The 27697-nt window shown below is 39.5% G+C and overlaps 1 protein-coding gene across 2 annotated transcripts; it reads left to right on the forward strand.

Annotated features, from left to right (window-relative positions):
• Positions 1 to 168: 168 nt before the first annotated feature.
• Positions 169 to 26208, forward strand: LOC124286902 (protein aurora borealis-like). 2 transcript variants are annotated; one of them, XM_046723341.1, is made up of 12 exons: positions 169 to 248; positions 1413 to 1956; positions 5567 to 5649; positions 7882 to 8015; positions 10557 to 10643; positions 10877 to 10933; positions 12418 to 12535; positions 18924 to 19026; positions 19592 to 19715; positions 20787 to 21230; positions 21820 to 22541; positions 23453 to 26208. In XM_046723341.1, exons 2-11 carry the CDS (start codon positions 1432 to 1434, stop codon positions 21882 to 21884), a joined length of 1740 nt encoding a protein of 579 aa, XP_046579297.1. In that variant the 5' UTR covers positions 169 to 248; positions 1413 to 1431; the 3' UTR covers positions 21885 to 22541; positions 23453 to 26208. The 2 variants fall into 2 exon arrangements, with proteins under 2 accessions (XP_046579297.1, XP_046579298.1); XM_046723342.1 differs by lacking the exon at positions 169 to 248 and adding an exon at positions 282 to 395.
• Positions 26209 to 27697: the final 1489 nt, after the last annotated feature.

Genomic DNA, 27697 nt, shown 5'->3' on the forward strand with positions numbered 1-27697 from the left:
AAAGTATGTACTAAATTCATATTTTGCGCTCGCGGTATTATTTAAACGTTATTTATGGTTCTTTCATAATGTTGTCTTCAACTAGTTTGAATATTGATAAATATTCATTTAGAACATCAGTGTATTGATGAACCCGGAAGTACATTTTCATTGGCTGCAAAAGCAGCGGCAGTTCAAAATCTGACGGGAACCCTGGAGCAAGTCTGGACAAATTCGCCGTGAATGTTTACAAACGACACACTTAAATGGTACTTCATTTCAACTCCTGTATTACTGTTTTCACTTTCATTTCTGATGAAATAGTCTGTTTTCTGATGATCCGTAATAACCATGGCATTTTCTGCAGAATAAATGCAACTGAAGACGTGAATGGGATCCCGAGTAGCTAACGACAGGTACTGCAGTACAGCTGAAATCAGAGCTGTTCCTCCGTGTAAACAACCACTTTTTAAGGGTAAACAAACTGTTGCATATGTTTTTCGAGGATTTTGATCATGATGAAGACGAAAAATTCAAGGAATCATTCTTCTAAACGCCTTGTTCATATTCACCTTTTTGTTTGACCTATAATTTCAGCTGATTACCACAAAACATCCACGCGTGTGACTTAATCTGATTTCGATGATGACGGACAAACCCTTTTAGTTTAAACCATAGAGTTTAAACTGTGTGGAAGATTATGAACTGTGATGAAGGATGGAGCTCGTGCATATCGAGCCTGAAAATGGTGAAAGGGGTCCAGTCATGCTTTCTTTTACAAATTACATGAACGGTAACATTTTGAATAGATTTACTGATTACAGTGTATGAAAGTACAGGTTACAGAATATTGATTGGCTGTTACAAGTCTATTTAACAGAGTCGTTTACTTCTTACTTAACTATCTTAGAATTTCACAATTCATGGGGATTTTCAGCTTTGATCAACTTATTTACATGTTGGTTGTTACTTACAATCTAGTGTCCTACTTGTAATATTTTCTACCATTACCCAACATGCCCAAATGTATGTGAATGTCTGTGTCTTCAGCAGGAAATATTCTCATGGGGACTCACAACAAAGTTAATAACACAAAGCAGCATGCATGTGTGTTTGATATGTACTGTCAGACTCAATATTTACTTAACTGAATGCAAAACAGTAATATCACATCTTACAGTAACACTCATAGCATGCACATGTTTGTTGCAAGAGCCCACTAAAGAGATCTGGTGTTCTGGCTCAGCGACTTGGTTCTCTGCATATCATCTTGTATTCATGACCATAACTTTGCCCTCATAGATAGACTTATATTTTTGCACAGTGTTTTGCCTATTGGATATTCAATTGTTTTGCTTTTTTTTTGTCTACTGTGATACGGCTTTGAATATTTGGACATACATTATCCACTCATCAGAACATTCCATTTTCAGATAAGAGGCTGGTGATAATATGGAAGCAGAGTCTTGTGCCAGTGAAACTTTGGATTCCAGACCAGCTTTCAGCCCTGTGCCTCACTTTGACCTCAACAATGTGACCCCAGACAAGAATGCTGACAGACCTCCCCGAGGATGTCCTCTTCCATTCTCCAAAACACAGGACTCCAACACACCCAGCACATCTCAAAGAAGCCCAGTTCATGTCAGATTTGGAACATGTGGACTTCGTTCAGACACATATCTCCGCCATGCACTGTCTAGTCCTTATCATAAACACCCTTCCATGGTGTCTGTTCAGACTGACTATGGCAGTCCACTCCTGTTCAAAACTCCGATCAGAGAGGCTGGTTCCACGCCTAGCAGCAGCCGTGCCAAAACTCCCAATGGATCCAGGCTCCATCCCGGAGTAGCCAATCATCTGACGCCTCAGAGTCATGTGATGAGCAACCCCTTTGACATGACAGGTGACCGTGTACATTTCCCAGGATTCAGTCCTGGTTTGTTTACTGTTATGTCGACGCCAGCAGGAGAGGATGGGGTAAGTATGACCAGGGTCCTGGTTCCTTATAACTTCAAAGCCCGTGAAGATATGGGTTAAAATTGATCTTCAGTAACCCATGCTTGTCGTAAGAGGCGACTAACGGGATCGTTTGGTTGAGTGACATTTAGAAGTTGGTGTGATGAACAACGAGGAGAGTTCTATGGATATACAACTTCTTTAATATAATATGAGCAACGTTTCGGTGTAGCCAGTGTTCACGAATGGTGTTTCAAAGTAACAGGACATTGAGTCCCATTGCAAATTCTGAGGACCCATAGAATAAAATTAAACACACATTTGAGATTTAACATTTCTTATAACTGGAATTGAAATTATTAACAAACATAAGATTTATAAACAGCAAACAAGTGTCACATGTCACATATAACAACTTCAGTCAATGTCATTGTGAAATATAGAGTCGGACACTGGGGCTGGTGGGTTGTAGACTTCTATCGGACCGTTGGCAAATCTACCGGATTTGTCAGAGGGTCAGACACTATTCGTGAACGCTGTGTAGCTACTAACACCGTTATCAAGCAAAAACAAAATGACTTTTTTATTTATTTTTTGCTTGATAACGGTGTTAGTAGCTACACCGAAACGTCGCTCATAATATATTAAAGAGGTTGTATATCCATAGAACTCTCGTTGTTATGGGATAGTGGTCAGGCTTGCTGACTTGGTAGACGCGTCATCATATCGTAAATCAATGCTCATGCTGTTAATCACTGGATTGTCTGGCCCAGACTCTATTATTTACAGACTGCTACCATAGAGCTGGAATATTGCTGTGTGAGGTGTAAAACTAAACTCACTCACTCACTCTTAACTTTGAACACTTTACAGTTGGGTTGTTACAATAATATCGTCAATCTCTCCTGCTGCTATGGTTTCAGTTAGGATGCATCTTTCACATATTTTACAATTACATACGTTTTCACACAATTAATTTCACAATGGATATCTTTTGCTTTTGGACTACACAGGAGACCAGACTACAGGGGTGGAAATAACTTTAAAATTGCTAGTGTACTCTGGTACAGTGGCACATGTAAAATCACTTGCCCTGATAATTTTTCCACTATACCGGCCGATTTTCTTGTTGATTTTTTAAATAAACAACATAATTAATATTGGGAGATCAACTGGACACCGGTACAGCATGATATACAAATTAGCTTGCCCGACAGAAAACAACACTGGACTCGGACGTCGGGCAATGGGTTATTTCCACCCCTGGACTAAATCAATTTGCACCAGTTATGTCATAATCTAAATGGCCTGTTTAACTTGGAAAACTAAGGCCTCATAAAAGCATAACATTTCAGCACTTATTATTAGCTATATTCTATTCAATGTGAGAAAAATGTGCGTATATTTTCAGATATAACTAATTCTAAAACTGGTATGTTTCAAATGAGGAAATAAGTGTGTACTTCCTTTTTAGAAACATTTTTTTATGAACATGAAATAATCAGTTGTGGAATGTTGATCCTCAGTTTCATGCTTTGTACATGTTGTATGGAGATCATACAGACTGACAGAATTAAACAGCTGTGTACAAATATTGCTGAATCTCTTTTCTGGGTGTGATTATTACACAAATCCAGCTATCAATGGCTATTATTAAATGTTTTTAATTAAAGTATTTAGTGATCTCAACATAGCAGACACCGTTTTCAGAATCCCAGTCTTGCCTATGAGAATACACATGGTACACCTGTGTAGGTCCGTGTTAGAATGAACCTTCAGGGACCTATGCTTGTCGAAAGAGGCGACTAATGGGATCGGGTGGTCAGGCTCGCTGGCTTGGTTGACACATGTCATCGGTTCCCAATTGCGCAGATCAATGCTCATGCTATTGATCACTGGATTGTCTGGTCCAGGCTTGATTATTTACAGACCGCCGCCATATAGCTGGAATATTGCTGAGTCCGGCGTAAGCTAAACTCACTCACACATGGTACAAACAAACCTGCCCCTTTGCTTAAAATGGTTATACAACAATTTATGGATATCTTTATACTCTATTCTGCAGCCTCAGGGGCTGTGGGGTAGCCTGATGGCTAAACTCAAAGCTTTCACCCATCACTCCGAAGACCCGGGTTCGATTCCCCACATGGGTACAAAGTGTTAAACCCATTTCTGGTGTCCCCAGACATGATATTGCTGGCATATTGCCAAAAGCGGTTTAAAACTCAACTCACACACTCTAAGGCTTCAGGTTTGGGATTAGGCTGTTGATGATCCCCATCTCCTGCCCACCCAGAATTGTCCTTCTAATTTGAAATAATCGTGATAATAAAAAGTTCACATATCTCAATTTACTTGCACAGTGGAATTTAAGTCCAGACATGATGCAAAAAATACTTTCACCTTTTCACACTTATAAAATACCCGGTGAACTTGATCTTTCTTCGTCTACATTTTTGAAAAAGTAGTTTCAGGAACAAAACGGCTCAATCTACATCAGGAAAGTAAACTAAAGACTGTCAGTAAGAAAAAACAAACAAAACATATCCGTGTCCGGTAACCCGACCGACCGTATCCTAAACCAGAGCTCCAGATTAGATTTAGCTCATGTGGGTACTGTACCCACTGTATTTTTGGAGTGGGTATTATGAATGTTGAGTGGGTATTTCATTTTCCGTTACCCACTGCTTTCAAATATGTGCGTATTTCAGTCATTTTATTCACTTACGTATTATGTCATTGAGTAAGTTTACTAAGCAGGTATGTTCTGCCTCATGTCATACCTAATCAAAACCAACTTAAATATAATGGAAATGATTTCATAATAAATCACTCATCCTATACTGACAGTACAACACTTGTCCTATACTAACAGTACAACTTGATAGCAATCGATGTCTTTTTCATTCCGCAAGCTATTTTTATAAATATATTCCGGTCGCATTTGTTTTAAACTTTTTGCGTATCTAACATTTTAAATGCGTAATTGGTACGCAACAATTATTTTTCAATGTGTAATTGGAAATTTTCTATGTGTATTTTACCCGGATACGCAGCTTATCTGGGCCTCTGCTAAACCACTCATCATTTTCATCCACATCGAGTGTGATATTTTCATGTTTTTCAGTGTACGTAGGGCTAAAATGGATTGTATTGAATTGGCATTATGGGCTCTCACTGACAAAACCTGCAAATAAATAACATACATAATGAATCGATATAGAAATCTTTCAATGTTTCATCACAAGGCATTGTCACTACATGATATGGTACTCTTGAAGACCTTCTCTGGTGCCCACCCGGTGCTACTAAAAAAAATTTAAAAAGGAGATAAAACCGACCCACCTACCCTATTTTTAAAAAAATATGTAATAGGAAACAGTCATTTATTTATTTTTGCCTAAGTGATCGTAGTTTTAAAAATTTATAAAATAAGTTTTACACAAATAACAGAATTAGTGAAAATTTATATTTCTAAAAAAAATTGTTATTTTTATTCATATGTTTACCTGCCCACTATCTTACACTTCTAAATTGGAGATGAGAAACAAAACAAAAATATAGATGACCTACATTGTTTTCATGGCACATGAATTATGTTTATGCTCATTCTGCTGTGGTTGTGTTCCAGAAAACCTTCCGTTGGTCAATAGAGCACATTGCTGCCTTGAACCCAGCTAACATCGAGGATATGCCGGAACAGCAGGAACATGGGTTAGTGAGTGAGACTGACACCCCGGAGAATCACATGACCCTCTATATCTATCTATATATAGTCCCTGGCACTGTGTAATGAAACCAGGTCCATTGTTTCACAGGTAATTGGTGACAGTGACATGACCAGTGTGTGGACGTGATAACATTCTAATTTAGTCTGAAGCTTCAGCAGACAGTCTAAATCTAGTTAGAATTTTGTGGAAATGGCTTATTTTTGATCACAGTTGCAGGGTTTAGTGTTTCATTATAATCAGTAGGACAACTTCAAAGATAGATTATTTAAATTTCTAGCAAGTGTTGCATTGTAAGTGTAATTGAATGTCATGAAATGTTGTCAATTTGTTCTTTTGGACAGGTCAGTTATTATATGAGTGGATTGTCTGTTTGTTCATTTGTTGTATGGCTTGGTTGGCTGTTTATTATATGGGTAGGTTGAACATTTAAATGACTGGGTTGGCTGTTTATTATATGGGTAGGTTGAACATTAAATGATTGGGTTGGCTGTTTATTATATGGGTAGGTTGAACATTTAAATGACTGGGTTGGCTGTTTATTATATGGGTAGGTTGAACATTTAAATGACTGGGTTGGCTGTTTATTATATGGGTAGGTTGAACATTTAAATGACTGGGTTGGCTGTTTATTATATGGGTAGGTTGAACATTTAAATGACTGGGTTGGCTGTTTATTATATGGGTAGGTTGAACATTTAAATGACTGGGTTGGCTGTTTATTATATGGGTAGGTTGAACATTTAAATGACTGGGTTGGCTGTTTATTATATGGGTAAGTTGAACATTTAAATGATTGGGTTGGCTGTTTATTATATGGGTAGGTTGAACATTTAAATGACTGGGTTGGCTGTTTATTATATGGGTAGGTTGAACATTAAATGATTGGGTTGGCTGTTTATTATATGGGTAGGTTGAACATTTAAATGACTGGGTTGGCTGTTTATTATATGGGTAGGTTGAACATTTAAATGACTGGGTTGGCTGTTTATTATATGGGTAGGTTGAACATTTAAATGACTGGGTTGGCTGTTTATTATATGAGTAAGTTGAACATTTAAATGATTGGGTTGGCTGTTTATTATATGGGTAGGTTGAACATTTAAATGATTGGGTTGGCTGTTTATTATATGGGTAGGTTGAACATTAAATGATTGGGTTGGCTGTTTATTATATGGGTAAGTTGAACATTTAAATGATTGGGTTGGCTGTTTAATATATGGGTAAGTTGGCTGTTAATTGTATGGGTAGGTTGAACATTTATATGATTAGGTTGGCTGTTTATTATATGGGTAGGTTGAACATTTAAATGATTGGGTTGGCTGTTTATTATATGGGTAGGTTGGCTGTGTATTATATGGGTGGATTGGCTGTTAATTGTATGGCTTGGTTGGCTGTTTAATCAGTAGAGGATATAACGTGTACACGAGACGGTTCACCGTTACGCGTACAAGTGCCTACCTGAGAGGGGGTCACTCATTCGCGTGACTGCCTGATTACAGACAGGGAAATTCTGCATGTCACACAAAAACGAGTCTAAAAGTGTTATTTATGAAAATAATGAAACAAAATTTGCTACAGTCATTGATAGATGTTCAAGTTATTGATTGACATGAATGAAAAAAATGATTGTCATGGATGAAAACGTATGGATAAAACATTAAATAGTCAAATTTTGACCAAAATGTGCAATTTTTTTTACGATAGTGAATTCACCTATGTGCATATTTTTATATATGGGTAAGTTGGCTGTTTATTATATAGGTGAGTTGGCTGGTTATTGTTTGGATAGGTCTTTGAATGGCATTTAGAAGTGATACACATCAGGAAGACATTTTTTTATGGATGTCAACTTCTGTATTATGAGGAACACAACGTTTCGGAGTATATCCTTACTCCTTTATCAGGTTAAAATTTTCACCTGTTGAAAGAGTAAGGATATACACCGAAACGTTGTGTTCCTCATAATAAAGATGTTGACATCCATAAAAATTCTCTTTCTTATTGTATGGATAGTTTGAATTTATCATATGATTGGGTTGAGATTTGTCTTGGGTCTGTATTTTGCTGTATTTGATACCAATATATTTGATTTTAAGGAAATGATGTAGGTATCTTTCTACAAAGCTTGTAGGGTGGCATTCACGCTCTATCACAATTTTGTATGTATTTGTAATGCTCGTGATTTTATGTAATGCTAGCTTCTTCATCCATACAGACTCGACCGAGAGGCAGAAGAGAGAGCACAGCAGGCCATCTCACACTACTTTGCCTCCCAACTCATCGTCCCTTCCCCCTGGAACGCACCTGAGAGGAAATACTTCAGCCCCTGCACCCCGGTCACTCAGTCCGGTAGGTCTTGTTAGTGACCCCACACACTCAGTCAGGCACCCCAGTCACTCAGGGTCTTGTTAGTGACCCCACACCCCTCACACCTCTCTCTCCCTGGAACACACCTGAGAGGGAAGTACTTCAGCCCCCTGCACCCCTGTCACTCAGTCAGGTCTTGTTAGTGACCCCACACCCCTCCTCACACCTCCCCTGGAACACTTCTCAGTCAGGTAGTCCCCCACACCCCTGGAACACACACCTGAGAGGAAGTACTTCCAGCCCCTGCACCCCAGTCACTCAGTCAGGTAGGTCTTGTTAGTGACCCCCTGGAACACACCTGAGAGGAAAATACTTCTGCTCACTCACCTCCCCACACCCTCCACCTGGAACACACCTGAGAGGAAGTACTTCAGCCCCTGCACCCCTGTCACTCAGTCAGGTAGGTCAGTGACCCCACACCCCTCTCAGTCTCCCCTGGAGGTACTTCAGCCCCTGCACCCGGTCACTCAGTCAGGTAGGTCTTGTTAGTGACCCCACACCCCTCTCATACCTCTCCCCTGGAACGCACCTGAGAGGAAGTACTCCAGCCCCTGCACCCCGGTCACTCAGTCAGGTAGTCGTGTTGGTGACCCAAATCATCTCTCACTTTGATAATCAGGCCCCGATTTCTCAAAACAAACTTAAGTGTGAGTCTTCTCAAATTTGAGATAATGCATTTCCCAGAATAAACTGAAATCGACAATAAACTCAAACATAGTAGACAATTTGAGTTTGGTGGATAGATTACTGAAGTTGTTTGGGCTTTTTTATTTATAAAATGCAGTTGAGTTAAAATTCAGCTGTTTCAAATTGTCAAACTCAGTTTGAAATTTGAGTAAAAACTTAGTTTGTTTCGTAAAATCGGGGCCAGATATTGTAAGCTATGATGGCTGCTGTGTTTGATATTTAAGTATACAATGCTCATCAACAATATTTCAATTATTTCCTCTGATGCATGGTATCCGGTAAATAATGGAGACTGGTACAGACAAAACAGGTACAACATGTTCAAACCAAGAACAGTGATCGGCATCAGTGTGCTACAACAAAACGCAATCCACCATGCCACACCTTGTAACCACTGGGCTACTTGATCATATTGATGATCATATTGATGACTTGAGTCATCGGCTGTTGCGGTTCCAGACCACAGGCTCTCATGTCTTTGCCAGGATTAAAGATGTTAAAAAAACATATCTAACATTTGAGATGACCCCCGACTCATGAAACCCACCAATTCTTTATTGTTATTTCTGTAAGTCGATTGAAACCCGATTTTGACCCCCAAACTAAACGGTCTTGACACAAATGGATGACGATGAGTCCTCACAAAACAGGTGTGGTCAAAGCAAAATCGGGTTTCAATCGACTTACAGAAATAACAATAAAGAATTGGTAGGTTTCATGATTGGTGCTCGATAGCCTATCATCCATGATTATGTTCACATTAAGTTTTAATCGATTACATGCGATGGTAGTGTAGCGATCGGCAAAGCCGGCGGGTTGGGTATACCGAAGTGTCCGGCCTTGTCATAATGTATTATACTGTGTCATCTAAAAAAAATTATTTTTCCTTATCCTGACTCATGCTTATTGCTTGTCTTCTTCCTCTTGCGAACCTAGTGGAACACTTGTATCTCCTTATTGAAGCTCCCTTCAATAAAACATACTGTAAAATCACTACTCACCAGAGTTATCTCTGTTTCCGTTTTGGCGGTTCGCAAGAGGAAGAAGACAAGCAATAAGCATGAGTCAGGATAAGTATAAAATATCAATTTTATTCAGAAAATTACATTTTTATCGTTACTCTTTGCAAGGACACAAGGGCCTGTGTTCCAGACTAGAACCCTGCCTTCATTGCTTCTAGCTTGTCATGAGAGCCACCCAATAAGGATCAGATAGGTATCCTGTAGGGCTGTAACATGCATCGAACTATCGATGGATTGCAATTGTTAAATCTATGATAGCAATTAATTGATGGTAGAAACGAAACACTATCGAAGTTTCATGTCAGTTGTTGAAAGAGACTTCAACTTGTTTTTATTTCATATAAACTTACTGTATGAAATGACTTGGGAAATGACTTCAAATGATACAATTCAAGGAGATAAAAATACCTATTGCAATAGTATTGCAATAGTTGGTCGCAATAGACTATCGCTATTGCAGTAGTACGTTGCAATAGATTATTGCTATCGCAATAGTTGTTTCCCCCTCAATAGTCACCCCTAGTGTCCTGTGTGATCTGGCTTATTGTGTTACCTGTTCCCTGACTAAAAAGCAATGCTCATGCTGTTGACCTCTGGTTTGGCGAGGTCCACACAGAAAGATTTACAGTCTGCAGTGATGTAGGTGAATAGTTGACTGCAACTCAAAACAACATTCAGTCATGTATTTCAGTCTCATGAGAGCATTGGGCATTTGGGGGCTTTTCTGCAATGATTTCTCCACTTTTTGGCACATTCATGAATCCTCCTTAAGATGCACTTCGTTTGTCTTTCATGACTGACAATTTTGATGCAGGAGCCAACAGACCAACACAGATATTTCCGGAGGATCTACAAGGTTCTATACAGAAGGAGCTGAATAAACTCCGGAAAAGTCAGGAGGGTGAGTGTCTTCTAATCTCTGTCATCTTACCCTGCTGCTGGCACATAATGGAGGGTCGAGTTTCAGTATGGCTTTTGAATACCGTAAATTGAATTGTTGACGTGGAGGACACAGTTTTCTAATTTTCAACAATTTGCCGTGCAGAGTTGCCCCCCTTTAGCTGAAAGAGAAACCAGTGCTCATGTGTTCAGATCCGAGATTCGTATTTCTACGTGCTGTTGTTTTTATTCCAGTGTCTTGCCAAACAACATTGTCCCTGCCGGTGGACTTCGATATGCAAACTGTGCTGGGTGAGTCCTGCAAATCCGCAAAATTACACATCATTTTTAGTCCGTTTGGCTCAAAATCGGACCGATGAATTGCAATCTAAAAAAACAACTAAACATAGAATACTGAATGAAACACTAATCATAATGATAACATCAGACCAACTCTGATTTTTTGCAGAATTTGACCTAAAAATATAAAAGTTGTTTAACAAACTATCATTAAAATTTTGACATTTCACTATTTGTTACGAGGGAGGACTGCAAAGGGAGGAACAGACAGGTGTACGTGGAGCACGTGCACAAGTGCCGACAAAGTCATTGATTCATTATCCTGTGCTGTGTGGTCTCCATCCTTCTCGCACAACTGGCTGTTCCTCTCTTTGCACCCCTCCCTCGTAACAAATAGTGAAATGTGTAAACCTTTTCTAAAATTTCTAGAAATCAAATCAACTTGTCAAAATCTATGCATTTCTTTGCTGGACAGCTGCTATTTTATATCTCATATACCAAACCAAATTGACCAAACCAAAGGCCTTGTACCGCAATACATACCGTGCCATGGTAAAAGCGTACCGCTTCACCCCCATAATAACAAAGTTATATTGCTTAAAAACGTAAATGGTAACAGAAACTGTTCAAAAAGGAAATTATGCAGATGCTCTTGTTTTTTATTTGTATCTTGCTCATTTATTTCCTGTTTTACGGATCCACCTGTCATATTTTTTCAAGAATAAGAAAAAAATAAAAATTAATTTTACCCACTCAAAAATAAAATCCTAATGTTTTTCTTGACCAAAAATGTAAACTTACACAAAAAAAAATTTTGGATAGTTTTTGGCCCCATATACACTTCATAAATTGCCAAAAGTAAAATACTTTGAGTATTTAGAAGGAAAAATACTATGACTGGTGATATTTTTTATTGATTTTTTTGTCCCTCCTGCCTTTAGGTTTTCTGAGGACAAAAATCCGTAAAACAAGAAATAAAATTGGTCTGGCCTTGGCTATGAATAGCAGAATCAGCATAGTACCCCCAAGCTGATATGTGTCTCCCTTACAATATGAATTCTTTTGCTATCTGAAATGTGCAAACAAATAATGCAGGCTTGTGACTGACCTTCGAAAAAGGACAATACCAATTTATGAAATCATCAAACTGTGTCAGGATACGAAGCATTTCGGGATGCTTATCGTATCATGGCTTCTGTATCATTACATTACATAGCTGAAATATTGCTGACTGGGGTGTAAAAGTTCATTGGCTCACTCCTTAAAACATGGCTTTCATCATGCGTACAGGGAGATGGAGGAGCCTAGTGGTTAAGACATTTGCTCGTCACGCTGAAGACCCAGGTTCAATTCCCCACATAAGTACAATGCATGAAGCCCATTTCTGGTGTTCCTTGCTGTGATATTGCTGGAATATTGCTAAGACTGGCGTAACACCCAACTCACTCACTCACTCACTCATCATGCGTATGACTGACTAAAGCGTTTTCCCCCAGGAGAGTACATGAACTCTGAAACAACCGAGGAGACAAATCAAGAAGCTCTCAGCACGTCCTCGTTGCGACGGAAACTCTTCTTCCAAGGGGAAACAACTACGACTTTAAGTCCTGTCAAGTAGGTTCTTATCCAAACTAATGAACAATTTATCATTGGTACCACTTCGAGCTGTCGAACCACCTTAGTCTGCCGTGTTGTGACATAAGTCTGAAAGGGAACAAGGCTCAGGCAAATTTACATGTTAGGAAATATTTTTCAAAAACCATTTAACAAGTGTATTTCATTCATTTCATAATGTATGAATATATATTGTGCTCCTGAGTTTCAGAAAATCTGTAAACTTGTTTGTGACATTTTGGCCTGTCCTCATCATGGACATGCTGAAATATTTTTCAGAGCATTGTTTAACACTACTCACTCGAAACAAAAAAATTCTTCTTATCCTGACTCATGATCTTTTGCTTATCTCCCTTTCCTTTTCGAAAGGTAGTGAGTGGAACACTTGAATCCCTTGAAGTTCCCGAAGCAGACGTAAAAATACACTCACCCACGAGTTACCTCCCTTTCCCCGCGTAAACAGTCATGTGACCAGCCTTACTTGTCACTCTCTCCCTTTTCGCCCAAGTGGATGGTTGGGCGAGCACTGGAGTTCCGTAGATGGCATTATATCCTTTTTATTTAGGTCCTATTTTTGAAAATTACGCTGTGTATGGATTTGGCAATAACTACTATGTATTATATGTAAAAATGTTGTAAAAATTATTTGTATTTGTGTCATAATATCATCGTTATGTAACTTTGTTTACATTTCATGAAATCTTGCAGTGTTTGCAGGCACAGGTTATCCGTGGCTGATCCTCACCCCCAATGCCTTTCGTGCATCAAACCATGTTCTTCCAGCTTGCGCTGTACTTATTGTTTGGTTTTATCAAATCTACAATTTAATCAATATTTGTCTTATATCTATAGACGTGCTATGGATCGGGTGAGGAAGTCATCTCAAGTCACGGCTTATAAAACAGGAGATCAGCCTGCATACCGTATGTTGCTTGCTACTGCTGAAATTCATAATAGTGGTGCTATGTTGAGTACAACGCAGTTGTCTCCGACTCAAGCCAAGAAGAGATCGGCTACAACGCAGTTGTCTCCGACTCAAGCTAAGAAAAAGACGTCGTCTTCTTCTACGTCTCAGAAGAAAGCATCTGTTACCAGATTGGAGGGTAAAGTCAACGCATCAGAAATTCTTCAGCGAAGAGATATTACCTCCGCATGAAGTAGACGTTTTTTGATGATCCTCTGTTACTTCTACCCGAAGTACCTACGAGATCGGCGACTCAATCGACTTCTACTACTACTAGATCGTCTCCTGCAACGGTCACAGCAGGCCAGCTGTTTGACGAACTACCACCAACTTCTCAACAGAGTGAAGTCGGGGCACACAACTCATCAGCATTCGCGAACGCTTCTACACCGCAGCAGCTTCAATCAATGCAGAACTTGATCCGAGTGAAAGACAATTCACCAACCAGATGATGGCCATGATGAAACGTAGGTTCGAGGAAGAAGCGAAGGCTCGACGAAGCCTCTCATCTACTGACATCGTGCGCAAACCTTACGGACCTGCACGAACCTACTCCTCAGAGGACTACGTTGGCAAACGTACACCTTTGCGAAGGTCTCCACAGTCGGACGACTCTGTCATCTTGGAGGAGGATAGAAGACATGAGATGCCTACTTATCATTCTACATCTGTGAACCCTCAACGTTCGAGAACATCGAAGGATCCATCTCCTACACCTAGCCGCTCTAGATCGAGATCTCATATCTCTCACAGAGGTTCGCGAAGTCACTCATCACGAGACAAAGGTTCGTGAAGAGAAGGCTCACATTACAGACGTTCGCGAAGGGATACATCTAGCAACAGATGTTCGCGAAGAGAAAGCTCACATCACAGAGGTTCGCAAAAGAATACATCTAGCAACAGACGTTCGCGAAGAGAAAGCTCACATCACAGAGGTTCGCGAAAGGATACATCTAGCAACAGGTGTTTGCAAAAGGATGATGGAGGTCGAGAAGGGATACAGGTTTGCAGAAGGATGATTCTTGGAGGCATAGCTCTACCGATCAGGAGATAACTGATGAACAACCAGACTTCGTCTTCCCGGACTCAGAGGTTACAGCCAATGGTTTGAACTTGGTGTCTCCTTCTAAGGATATAGATGAAATCTACACTTATAAGATGCGTAATGACGACTTTGACTCGGTGACTATTCCTCCCATTGAACCTATATCCAAGGTACCTTCTAACCTACGCACAGCTTTGTGAAAGCTGTAGACGTCTACAGGGTTCGCGAAGCCTAGGGTTAACAAACCCTTACATCAACAGGCAGGATGTTGACGTCGACTCTATTACCATACGGCTGAATAAAACGAAGCAATGATGAAAACGGATGGTTTTGTCAGAGTTTAAAACTCAACAAAAAGATCTACAACATGTGCGATCTCTACAGTTTACAGCCTGCACAACTCTACAACCTGCACAAACCTTATACCTGTATAGGTTCAGTTTCGGACAACAACCTACTTGATGAAAGGAATCACTTCACTTCATCTATACGTATGCTGAGGTCTTATACCGGGTAGCAGATGGCCTGCGGATATTGTTGTTCACTCACTCACTCCAACCCAACAGAGACGTACTGCATATATGCTGATGACTTCGACTCCAATATGATATCACCTATGAAGCCGATATCTGAAGTATTGGAGAACCTCAAGGCGACCTTTGTAAAGGGCTTAAGGTTAACAACGCCTTCAAGTATTCTTGAACGGCTGTACGGATGATATTATTAACACTCGTCACTCAGCATGGGGATTAGGATTTTATATCCTATCAACTACATTCAACATCGGTATTTCTTCAAGGTCCATACAGACATACTTCTCGACAGCCTCCTTCGTCATTCTGGCTTATATTATCCACAATGGTGTTTCGTGATTTATATCACTGAACAAGAATTTACACTTGGAGCAACCCTTATTCAAGAGGTTTATATGAGCGGCGTAGAATTACGCACGCTTTTACTCAACCAACTAATTGCATCAGATTTTATGGAGGCCAACTTGCTACAACACTGGTGACGTCATGCTTGGAAGCTGATTGGTCCACGTCAGACAACGCCTTCCACTGACAGAGCAGGCTCCAGCATGTTTTCTGATTTGTAAACAAACCCGTGGTACGGGGGAATACTTCATCAGCAGCCTTGGAAACAGTATACAACCATGGCCTGTTATCATCATGGGGATCTAATAGATGTCTAGCCTTGACAGCAGGATAAACGATGTTTATTTTGGAAGTTGTTGCTGATAAAAGTCGGTATGAGTACCTGTCCCCTGCGATGCTACACTGGAGCCAGCCTTGCTATAAATAGACAACGCTTCGATGTATGCTGATCAACACAGATCGCCTGCGTATATAAGGGGAAGAATGATGTATCATCACTGCAATCAGAGGTTAGCACTTCCAATGGAACGTCCTTCCATTTGGAATATCGTCGGCTCTATGATTATTCATACAAATAACCAAGCCTATCGGCACCTATCTGCAGCATCGAGGTCTACGCAGTGCCGGTTATCTGGACGACGGCATACAGGTTCTTCAAAGTGCCAATCAACTCAGACAGCAGCTGAACTTCACAATTAAGTTGCTCACGCAACTAGGATGGCTAGTGAACCTGATGAAGTTGGAGTTAGAATCAAACAAGATCTTCAATTGCTGGGAATAAGAATTATCACAACACAGAATCGAATTGTGGTCCCAGAAGATCATTGGTTCAAGATACAAGCCATGATTCCACAAGCAGTCATCTCTCCCTTAACACTACGAACATTGCAATGTCTACTCGGTCTACTAACCTCAGCGCAGGACTTGACTCACACAGGAAGATTACAACTAAGGCTGCTGCAACGGTTCCTGACAACACAACTGGACAGCGTCGACCCTATCTTGCTGCCAAACAATCTTAAGAGATACCTACTTTGGTGGACCCACAGGTCGAACGTCTGCGGAGGGACCTATTTACAAGAGCCGGGCCTTCGACACACATCTCTACGTAGATGCATTGATATAAGGTTGGGGTGCACTTCTCAACAATCAAGTTGCATCAAGGAAGTGGTCCAAACAGATCAGCATTTTCACATCAATCTGCTGGAGATGAAAGCTGTGATCAACGCCTTACAACTATGGTCGAGCTCGCTGTTCAACAGAATGCTGATGGTCCACACGGACAACTCTACAGTGGCATTCTCCATAAATCGGCAAGCCTACTACAGCTCACATTCCAGTTGTTTGACATCACGGAGAAGGCAAACATCTGGATAAAGGTGTGTCACATACCCGGAGCCAAGAACGTACTGGCAGACGCTCTCTCCCGACCACTGCACCCGTCACCTATGGAATGGATGCTCCATCCAGAAGCATTTCAGCGCATCATAAGGGAAATAGGATCCCCATGCATAGACCTGTTTGCCACGAGGTTCAGCAAACAACTACAGACGTTTGTCTCACCAGTTCCAGATCCTCAAGCCTGGGCAACAGATGCACTGAACATATCATGGGAAGGACTAAACGCTTATGCATTTCCACCACTGATATTACTACCAAAAGCACTGTTGAAGATCAAACAGACACAGGTGCTACAACTGACCTTGGTCGCGCCATACTGGCCAGCGAGAGTATGGTTCCTAGACGTAATAGAAGATCTCGGAAGTCCAACAATCAAGTTATCAGATTGGCCGAACCTACTCATACATCCGCACACCAAGCAAGTCCACAGGAACCCAACACTGTTCCAGCTACACCTGTGGACCATATCAAAACATGTTTGAAGAAAAGAGGATACTCCGCCAAGGCAGTAACGCTAGCATTACGCAGATCTACTCGTAACCTGTATGATGACAAGTGGCTGAAGTTTGAGACTTATGCATGGCGGAAAGGCTTCATTCAGTGATGCCTACGAACCTCTAGACCATACTACCCTCGAGCTGCTGACACAGAAGACTCTGTTCCTGCTTGCTCTAGCCACGGCAATTCGAATATCAGAGATACATGCGCTGGACTTTGGTCGAACCAGATTCTACACGGGGCAACATGCTGCAGTTCATCTAGGACTTAGATGGGACTTCATTGCCAAGAACCAACTACTTCCACGTACCAGCACTATCTATAAATCTATAATCCTCGGACCAGAGGATGTAGAGGACCTATCCTTGTGTCCTGTCAGAGCCCTGAAGATATATCTTCAAAGACTAAGACAAGGAGACGAAAATTCAAGCGCCTGTTCATCCCATTATCCACAGAGACATCAGCAGAAGTCTCAAGAACGACCATATCGTTCTAGATGAGAGCCGTCATATTGAGAGCCTATAAAGCAGCAGGACTAGAACCTCCAAGTGCTTCCAACCCACACGAAGTCGGAGCATTGGAGCATGGAAATTGCTCTATATCAGCAATTATGGAGGGCTGCTTTTGGAAATCGGACACAGTGTTTGCCAACCTCTACCTCCGCCACTGAAGACGTCTCAGGCATTCACCAATTTGGGCCTCTTGTTGTAGCACAGCTACTAACGGTTCCACAAAGGCGCTGAGTTGGAAAATCTCACCCTTTATCACGTTGACTTGTTGATAACTTTTACTAAGGAAAAGTATTAGTTTGAAAGTCCATGTGCACAGTCTAGGACAAGCTAGCATGAGTGATTAAAGATCCTGTACGGGTAAAGATCTTACCTGTACATGAAGGGGTCGCAACTCATTTATGATAAAGATCTTATCATAATCTATGGATTGTTATAAGATATCTAGTAATAAGTAGATACTAAATTAATCTGAAAACCACATGAATCAAGATGATTCAACTTGTCTGATATGGAAGTAAGACAAGAAGTGGTCCCCCCGAGTTATAACGGTAGTTGGAAGAATAGGATCTCGGAAATGCCGCTACGCAGTTCCAATGGGGGGATACAGGACGTATCTAAGGACAGCTGTTGAGTCCAGGAAGTGGCCTGACCCACCACCAATCCGTCGGATTCTATAAGCAAAAGATCATGAGTCAGGATAAGAAACAATATGTAATTTTTCGAGTAAAATTGATATTTTTATACTTATCCTGACTCATGAGGTCAAGCCCTCCCGACCTCCACGCTGGAAACACTTCGGATTGCACAGCAGATCCAAGTGCTTGGGCAGAAAAAGCAGGAGAGAGTGACAAGTAAGGCTGGTCACATGACTGTTTACGCGGGAAAAGGGAGGTAAATTGTGGGTGAGTGTATTTTTACGTCCGCTTCGGGAACTTCAAGCGATTCAAGTGTTCCACTACCATTCGAAAAAAGGGAAAAGGAGATAATGAGTCAGGATCAATTTAAAAATCAATTTTACTTGAAAAATTACATTACGTTCAGTATTGCTATGAACCCTGTATGATAGTGTGCTGTGTTACCATGGTTACAGGAGTGAAACAAGGCTCCTGGAAGAGTTATCCTCGCCACCAGCATCACCTCTAGCCCAGACAACTCCAGAATGGGACAAACAGACCTACAGGACATCATCATCGGTAATCTTTGTCTCATGTAGTATACATCTTGTTAGTGATGTCGTGATGATCAAATGTCGTCAATAGTTGGACAACCAGGCAACTCATGATACATTTCAAGATCTGATAACAGGGTTTTACCTTGACTCAGAGCCAGAAACTTTGGGTACCCCTTATTATTAGTTTTAAGGGTCCTTACAGGTAAAACGAGGGTCGTGTGAAGCAACGGTGTAGAGAACTGTATGTTTTGATAATTTCTTTAGAGCCTGTGATGAATCATCGATCATGTTGACTGATGGGTGAAATGATGTACATAATGGCTCTGAAAGAAACAACCAAAGTAGCTAAGTCATGGATGTGTTGTGGGTACAGCGAATAACATTGTGCTTCCAGAGGGATGCAGTGAATTGTCTACATTTGTGTGTACTGGACACACAATTTTCCCGTTGCATAAAACTCTGTGATAAGTCAGAAGAACAGAAAAGATTACTTTCTGATGTATTTTTATACTTTTTCAGGCCGCATGAAAACAGTTTCATTTTTACCTCTTATTTAGTGTCCATAATTCTTGTTTTGTTCTGTGCAGGGTCAGTTTTCCTCAAGTCCTATCAAAGGTCCTTCTGAACCATTCTTCAGGAGAACATCATCTGAAGCTGACTTCCTGGCTTCACCAGAGTTATCTCCCATTAACAAAAAGCGCTCTAACAGAGGTAATAAGGCCATGTTTGAAAATTGTGAAAAATTACTTTAAATTTGAGGGTTGAATGTGCACTGTTTTGGTTCACTAAGATTTGAATAGGAAAACAGAATTTTTTACATTTTTTTATTCATACATTAGCAAACCCCCCCAAAATTCTCCTTATATATAATGCGATGAAAATTCCTAGTGTAGGAACTCATTTCGGGAGTGATAGAAACCAGTTGAATGATTAGTGACTATGTATCCAATCAGCAGGATTACATTCTTAACAGTGCAAATGAGGTTCTCAGACAAGGCTGGAGGTGAGAGAAATGATTTTGTATTCCACATTCACCAGCAGGTAATGGAGATTTTAGCAACCTATCAATTTGGACTGTAACGATGCATCAAACTATCGATGGATTGCAATTGTTGAGTCTCTGATAGCAAGTAATCGATGGAAGAAACAAAAAAATATCGATGCATCGATAGTATGTGTGACTTTCGATAGTTTAGTAATTGACTTCTGTTGATAAATGCGCAGCGCAAAATGCAGGATGTTTGTTGCAGACTTGCAGCTTCATTGAGTTCATGTTTTAACTGTTTACTTGATCTGGGTTTCAAGTTTCTTGTCAGTTATCAAAAGAGATTGAAACTAATTCAACTTGTATTTCTTTCATATAAACTATGCGTTCATTTGGGAAATGACTTCAAATGCGACAATACAAGGAGAGAAAAATGTTGATCACAATAGACTTTCGCTATCACAATAGTTGTTTCCCCCTCAATAGTCACCCCTACCATCAATTATAAATAACAATATGAATGGAATTTATTTGTCTATTTCTCTAACCTCAGTAACAGATGATACGTGTTGTCAAGTGGTCAAAAAGCCCTTATTTCAATATGCAGAGTTGTGTCCCTTAGCTATGCTAGGATCCACTTAACTTTCAAATCCAAGTTTTGAAATGATTATGACCCATGATTTCTCAGCATGTAATTATTTATGAAATGTGTCACTTTTTGCATTCTCCCACATTTAGCTGTAACAGCATTGATTATCATGAGACCAAACTCTCAACTCAACACACCCTGTTTTCAGGTGCATTCTGTCGGTCGTCCGGTTGTGGAGTACCAGACGAAGAAGAAAGTTTTACATTTACCTGTAACACCAAGCGGCGGTTGTCTCCCTTGCCAATGCCTGACATGTCACCAATTGGCTGTGATCCTGATGATGAGTATGACATAAAGAGGCGGTTATCTCCCTTACCCATGCCGGACGTGTCTCCTATTAGTTGTGATCGTAATGACGGAGGTGATCTAAGACAGCGATTATCTCCCTTGCCTATGCCGGACATGTCACCGATTAGTGTTGATGGAAGTGTTCCACGTTGTCGTCAGTCAGCGTCAGTGCCAAACATGTCACCAATCTATCACAGACATAAAGAGACAATGGACACCCAACAGTTGCCAGTGGCAGACGTGTCTCCCATCACATTCAAGTCTGCTTCGGAGGGGGAAAATCTGGGTGCATCTTACTTACCAGGTACAGTATATAATTGGTCAAAAGATTCTGTTTTTATGTGCATTTAAGGAACAAAATATTTTTCTGTCCCTTCAAAAACTTGTGTTATCTGAAAGCAAGAGTGTACAATTTTGTTTTTCCCACCCAACACATGTTTATTCAGAATATCCAGCAAACCATTTTGTTGGTGGTGTAAACCAATTAGGCAAAATTTAACATATATGTTAGAGTATGGGGAATGCTCTGGTAGCCTAGTGGTTAAAACGTTCGCTCGTTACACCAATGGAACCATTTTGATTCCTCACATGGGTACAATGTGTGAAACTCATTCCTGGTGTGCCTCACCATGACAATGCTGGAATATTGGTAAAAGTGGCGTGAAACCATACTCACTCACTTTCAAAATGAAGAAATCTGATTGGGATGTTTTCATATTTTGGAAATATTTCTGTATACAGACTTTATTTGGTTTGATTCAGACATTCTTTTTAAATTCAGATCTTAGTTCATGCTACTTCTAAACAAAGATTTCATTTTAATGAGATTAAGATTTAGATGTAATTTATTTCACATGTAATTTCATTAGATATTTGTTGTTTTTTCTCTAAAGAACCCAGTTCGAGCACCTATCAGATGAATCATCAACACCACAAGCAGAAGACTGCAGACAATTAAACAGAATTCCCTCCTTTGGTGCAGCAGATCCTGCTCCTAAGGGACCAGTTATGGCTTTCAGGAAATCCATTGCCATGGAAACCGATTCATCCAGTCAGGACGGGTTCTACTTCCAAGTAGACAATAAGACCTACACCTTTAACTTTGGCCAGGACGTCTCAATGGACGACATGGACACAGCAAGGCGACTATGCACCCCAGCCTAGTTCAGCCAATCAGGACACAGGATACCAAACTGCCAGTCTCCAAATGACCACTCACGATACAGGACTTCATACAAATCTCACCAGTCAGTTCAGCTCTCTGCCTTTCAAATCTGAGTGCAGTATAGATCAAAATGAGTTGGAAGACAGTGTGGCCTCCAAAGACTGTCCACATGTGTGTTTGGACTTTGATCAGCCGAGTGACAACGATCCCTTACAAAGTGACTCTGGTTTGGCAGAGGACAGAGTGTTAGAACGTGCACGGCAGATTTTAGCTCGCACCAGTGACAAGTCTTCTGCGCAAACATGTGAATTAGACGGCAGTATTAGCCAATCAGCATCCCTTCCAATCCAGCCAATCAGCTCCTCAACACCAACAAAACGATGCAGACGCGAATAGAGAGAAAGATCGCCATTATAGATAAACCATCCAAAGGGAATTGTCAGCTTGCCAGTGAGTAAACACATCTTGTTTCAGTGTATATTACACCATTTCAAAATCAGAAGTATAAGTGCGTTGTATTTGACTTGCCATGCATGCAGTGTGTGAAATAGCTACTGGCCTGCTAGCCAATTAGAAATGATTGCTTTCAACCAGTTTGTGTAACCATGGGCCCTGAGGGACCAGTGAACAACGTATTTATCTTACCGAACACCTCAGTGGTAATTTTAAACTGTTTGAAGCACGGGTATCGGATCATAGTATGGAGGACCAGATGATAAGACAAGAAAAACAAATTTAGAGTTATCTCCCTTCCATCTCCCTTCTCCCGTACATTGAAAATAATAGGAGAGCGCTCAGCCAATCAGAAAACGACATGTATGTGTGAGGCAAGATAATAGTTTATGCTTGCCCTAACCCTAATGAAGCTAACGCAAGCATCTTCCTGTGTGATATTGTGATACAGAGGTTAAACTCCTGAAACAAAGTAATGTGATCTAAGTTCTCAGAGCGAGTGAGTGAGTGAGTTTAGTTTGACGCCGCACTCAGTAAGATTCCAGCTATATGGCGGCGGTCTGTAAATAATCGAGTCTGGACCAGACAATCCAGTGATCAACATCATGAACATCGATCTGCGCAATTGGGAACCGATGACATGTGTCAACCAAGTCAGCGAGCCTGACCACCCGATCCCGTTAGTCGCCTCTTACTACAAGCATAATTGCCTTCTGTGGCAAGCATGGGTTGCTGAAGACCCATTCTACCCCGGATTTTCACGGGTCCTAAGTTCCCAGATAAATTCAAACAATATTACATCAGTGCCTAAAGATTACGCCAGCTATAACTCTTCGTATCATTGCGATCATTATGAAGAGACAGACTGACCTTTTGTATCCAATGAACTCAACCATGTACATTTTCAGGTGACGTGGCTTCAGAGTTGTTGAAACGAGCTGGAGAAGACCTAGCGAAATATTGCCCCGAAACGAAGCCCATGTCCACATCATGACGATGCATCAGTCATTAGCCGTGACAACAGGATTAGATGAGACATGTTTTGTCACTTTGACATGTCACTCATGCAGTTTGAGTTGAAACGTTTCTAATATCTTAATGATCCACATATTCAAGTCTTGAATCTCCTCAACACAGTGCTGAGACAAATAGCCATTATATTTATTAGTATAGATGCCAAAGCAGAAGTCAGCATGTGATAGAGCCTTCAGTTTACCTTTTGGCTGAAGATTATCTACTTTCTATTTAGAAAAAAAACCCAAGAACACTGTCATTGATGAGGTATCCATGTTTTTTGTCAGGTTTGTAGTGGAAAACCTGTACTGATTCTTAACATATTGAGGTAACACTATTAAATCAGGAAGCAAATTCTTAATTGACAACTCCATACCTCAGAACACATATGATCTCAGAATCCCTCCATTGTGTACATGGAATCACCCACACAATGTGTGGGACAATCCATGTTAGGTCTTTAGGGGATACAAACTGTGATTGGTTTCTTATTAAAAGCCATCTAATTTATTATTCAGTTTATTTTATCTTTGTGTGATCATTGTGTGTGTTATGTGATAGGCATTCTGAACATCAGTTTTAATTTCATGGTGGGAACTCCTGATTGGCAGGAAGCAGGGGCTAGTAGATTTGTGAACCTCGTGTTTTTCTCATAATTCTTTTGGTGTATTGGGGTAAAACACAAATGGTAATACTGCTTTTTAAGTAACTCAAGTCCAGGATGTTTAGTATGCACGCTTGCACGGGTGTGTGCGCACGCACATGCACACACATACACACTCGCACATGCACACACAAAGACATAGACCTACATACTTACATTCAGTTTTTCTGCTGGCTTTTTACAGCTGGACATTGAGACCGACTAGCATTTCAAATATTAGTCATTTGTAAATTTTACCTGTCAAGTCATCACGCTTTTCATTGTGCTTGAGACCTTGCACCCTAACGAACTAATCAGAATTGTAGAGGGTATCGCAGTGCACCAATGCCACTATTTTTAGCCTGGGGTTTTCCAAAACTGCTATTTTTTTTTTTGACAACACCTCGATGTCATCATGAAAACCTAATCTTTTTCGAGAAGAAATAGAATTGAAAGAGGTAATTAGAAAAATGATTTTAAAATTTGCCTGACACAATGACCGACAGCTTATGAAATTACCAGACATTCTTACTTTGTACCAGTCAAAGTCCGGTGTATACCAGATAACAGAAACACTGATTGCATGCGTACGTACATACACACACACACACACACACACACACACACACACACACACACACACACACACACACACACACACACACACACACACACACACACACACACACACATACATTACTTCTAAGAAGACTTGAGAAGTAGGTTGCAGTGGCAAAAGACAGCATTTGTATATTTGATCAGTTATTGCATAAAGAGTTAGTACTTATGGCTTTTTTAGAAATATATGATTTTTGGAAGTGTATCTTTATATTTTTTCTAACCTATAAAAGTTTTTCATGATTGTGGATTTTGACTTGTCGCTGGATAATGTAAACTCAGAAAATGAAGTTGTGTCATGTATCCTACCAGAAGGTTCATTAATAATAGGTTAATTAATTATAAATGAGTCAAAACAATTAGTAGTGTGGGGAGAAAAAGTCTTCCAAGAAAATTGTTTGTGGTTTTGAGTTAGGAATATTTAGGATCAATAGTATCTTTGCAACATAAATTGATGCATCACTGATTTGTTACAGAAGCTATGTTGTGTATTATTCAACAGTAGCCCATGCAAGAGGCCTTTACCACCTCCACTTGTAAGGAATAGGACTTCTTTGAGTGGCATTTTAGAAGTTGGGAAGTACAACCTAGAACAAACTTTTTGGATAATGTTGCACTTACGAAATAAATGAAGTTGTTATCCATAAAGTTTGTTCTATATTGTATGGAATAAGACTGTTGGAATGTACTGTATTCATTTGCATGTTGTTTTGTTCAAACAGATGTGATAGGCAGCACCATTTTGTCCACTGCACAGCTGGGGAACGTTTTGTCATGAGGGTTTCTCTTTATACCTGATTACGATGCAGGGCCTAGATTTTCTAAGCTCTCTTAGCTAAGATAGTCGAAAGTGCCTTCATTAACATTAACTTACGACTATCTTAGCGCTAAGAGAGCCTCGAAAATCTAGGCCCTGATGAGCGTGTAGGTCTTGTGAGCATTATCATAGCAGCAGTCATGATCACCAGGGGTTGCGTTTAGTTTTAAAATATTATTTCATGTCTACAGTTTTAGTTCATAAAAAAAATAATCATCTGCATTCTGTTCACTTAGATGGACTGTCTTCTTTTGTTTCATGATTTTTAAATATGCAGGGTTGGAAAATATTAGTCACTGAAAGTCTTTCTATATGTTTGTCAGTTGTTTTGTGTTAATTTTCAATATAAATATTGCTGAAAATATATAGCCAAGGGAAAATGTTTTTCATTTAATTTAATTAACTCTAACTAAAAAACAACCAATATGAGATCAGTAGAGAAGTGTATATAGAGATTAATGCATATATAAAATAATGTAGCCTGTCACACACAAAATCATGTATGCAGGATGCCAACCCATACGATATTGTCATATTCCTTACGAAAAACAACACAAAATACGCAACTACGATAGCAGTAAAAATTTGTGGTGTTCCGATATATTGAAATTATGTAAGATTGGTTGTAATGACTAAACGACCAAGCAATCGATCATAATTTCTCAGAATCGAACAGAAACAATTCTGGAACACATGTTTTCATTAACAATATTTTTCACATTAACAACATTTCGTAAGCACTACAAGCTCGTTTCAAGTTATGATTGAATTTATCTTAAAAGCTGCAAGAAATTTATGTTCCTAACATACTAAGTCATCCTTTAAAGATGTGGAATTTTGCCAAAACCCCAAAAGAACTAAATGTTCTTTTCCTTATGTTTACGTGCATTAACAAATTTCATAAATGACACTAACCAATTATTTTCGATGATTGATCGGTTGTAATGAACCAATCATCAATTATGAGATTTTAACCAATTCCCAACACGTAAAATATATGAATTTTTTTTTAAAAATCCATTGAATTAAATTATCAAATAGCATACTTACCGTACACAATAAATTTCAACAACATTTTATTCAGTATCAAGCTATACATACTACTGATTTAAGTGAGTACAATGTTGATAACAAGCTCTAATAATATCTATGTATTTTTTATTAAATATGAAATTTCTTTGGAAATGTTACTAATTTTGATAAAAAATTACTAATGTTTGCATCAGTTTTGGACAAAATACTAATTGGGCTAAATTAGGGTTGGCATCTCTGTGTATGTCTACATATTCAGTATTTATTGGATTCTAGATTGCTGCAAGTCTAGTTAAGTTATTGAAACAGGCAGGCAAGGTATTCATTCATTAGCTCAGTATGATGATTGATCACACATGATGGAGTAAAGTATTTAACAATTTCATTCAGAAAAATGTAGCTATTTCCATGATTTCCGTGTTTTTTAAATTGTAGGCTTTTTCTAAAAGCACTCCTGCTGAATATTTTCAACATTTTGTTCACATATAGACATTACATGGTATTCATCTTCAATATATTTACAATTTTGAGCAAAATAGAAATCACAGAATCATTCTGGAGTGTAACTGTCTTCAAAGTTTCCTTGTTAAATGGAAATTATTGCATCTAAACGTCTTAAGGTAATGTGAAATGTCATCAGAGTTTATCATCGGACATTTGTATATTTCTGTCAAGCTTGACTTCAGTTTCTAAAGTATTTTCACCCTTGGTATTAGATTCTTTTATGTAAATCTTTTAACACTGAAAATGGATTTTTTTTATTTAATTTAGCATTACTGAAAATTGTAAAATAAGAATTACAAGAAAATGAGAATTTTTCAAATTCTCAGATTTTATCTTATCAAAGGTATAAAAGTTAAAAAAAAGGAAATTAATATATATTTCACATTCCATATTGGTTTTTATTTTTATAATAGATGTTTCACCCAACTTGTTTCCAAATACTTGTAGTTTTAACACTACACATTCAACATGCATCAGGCTGCAACATCGACTGGTGAAAATACTAATTCATGGGCTCAGTAAAAC

Source organism: Haliotis rubra, unplaced genomic scaffold, assembly GCF_003918875.1.
Source record: "Haliotis rubra isolate DU_JTF1 unplaced genomic scaffold, ASM391887v1 Scf395, whole genome shotgun sequence".
Lineage (NCBI taxonomy): Eukaryota > Metazoa > Mollusca > Gastropoda > Lepetellida > Haliotidae > Haliotis > Haliotis rubra.

What these genes read in the sequence shown, in the direction of transcription:
- LOC124286902 (XM_046723341.1), top strand. Translation starts at nt 1,432, where the DNA reads ATGGAAGCAGAGTCTTGTGCCAGTGAAACTTTGGATTCCAGACCAGCT. An exon ending in ACTCCGGAAAAGTCAGGAGG is followed by an intron (nt 10,644 to 10,876) that starts GTGAGTGTCTTC and finishes TTTTTATTCCAG; the next exon opens with TGTCTTGCCAAACAACATTG. An exon ending in CGATATGCAAACTGTGCTGG is followed by an intron (nt 10,934 to 12,417) that starts GTGAGTCCTGCA and finishes GTTTTCCCCCAG; the next exon opens with GAGAGTACATGAACTCTGAA.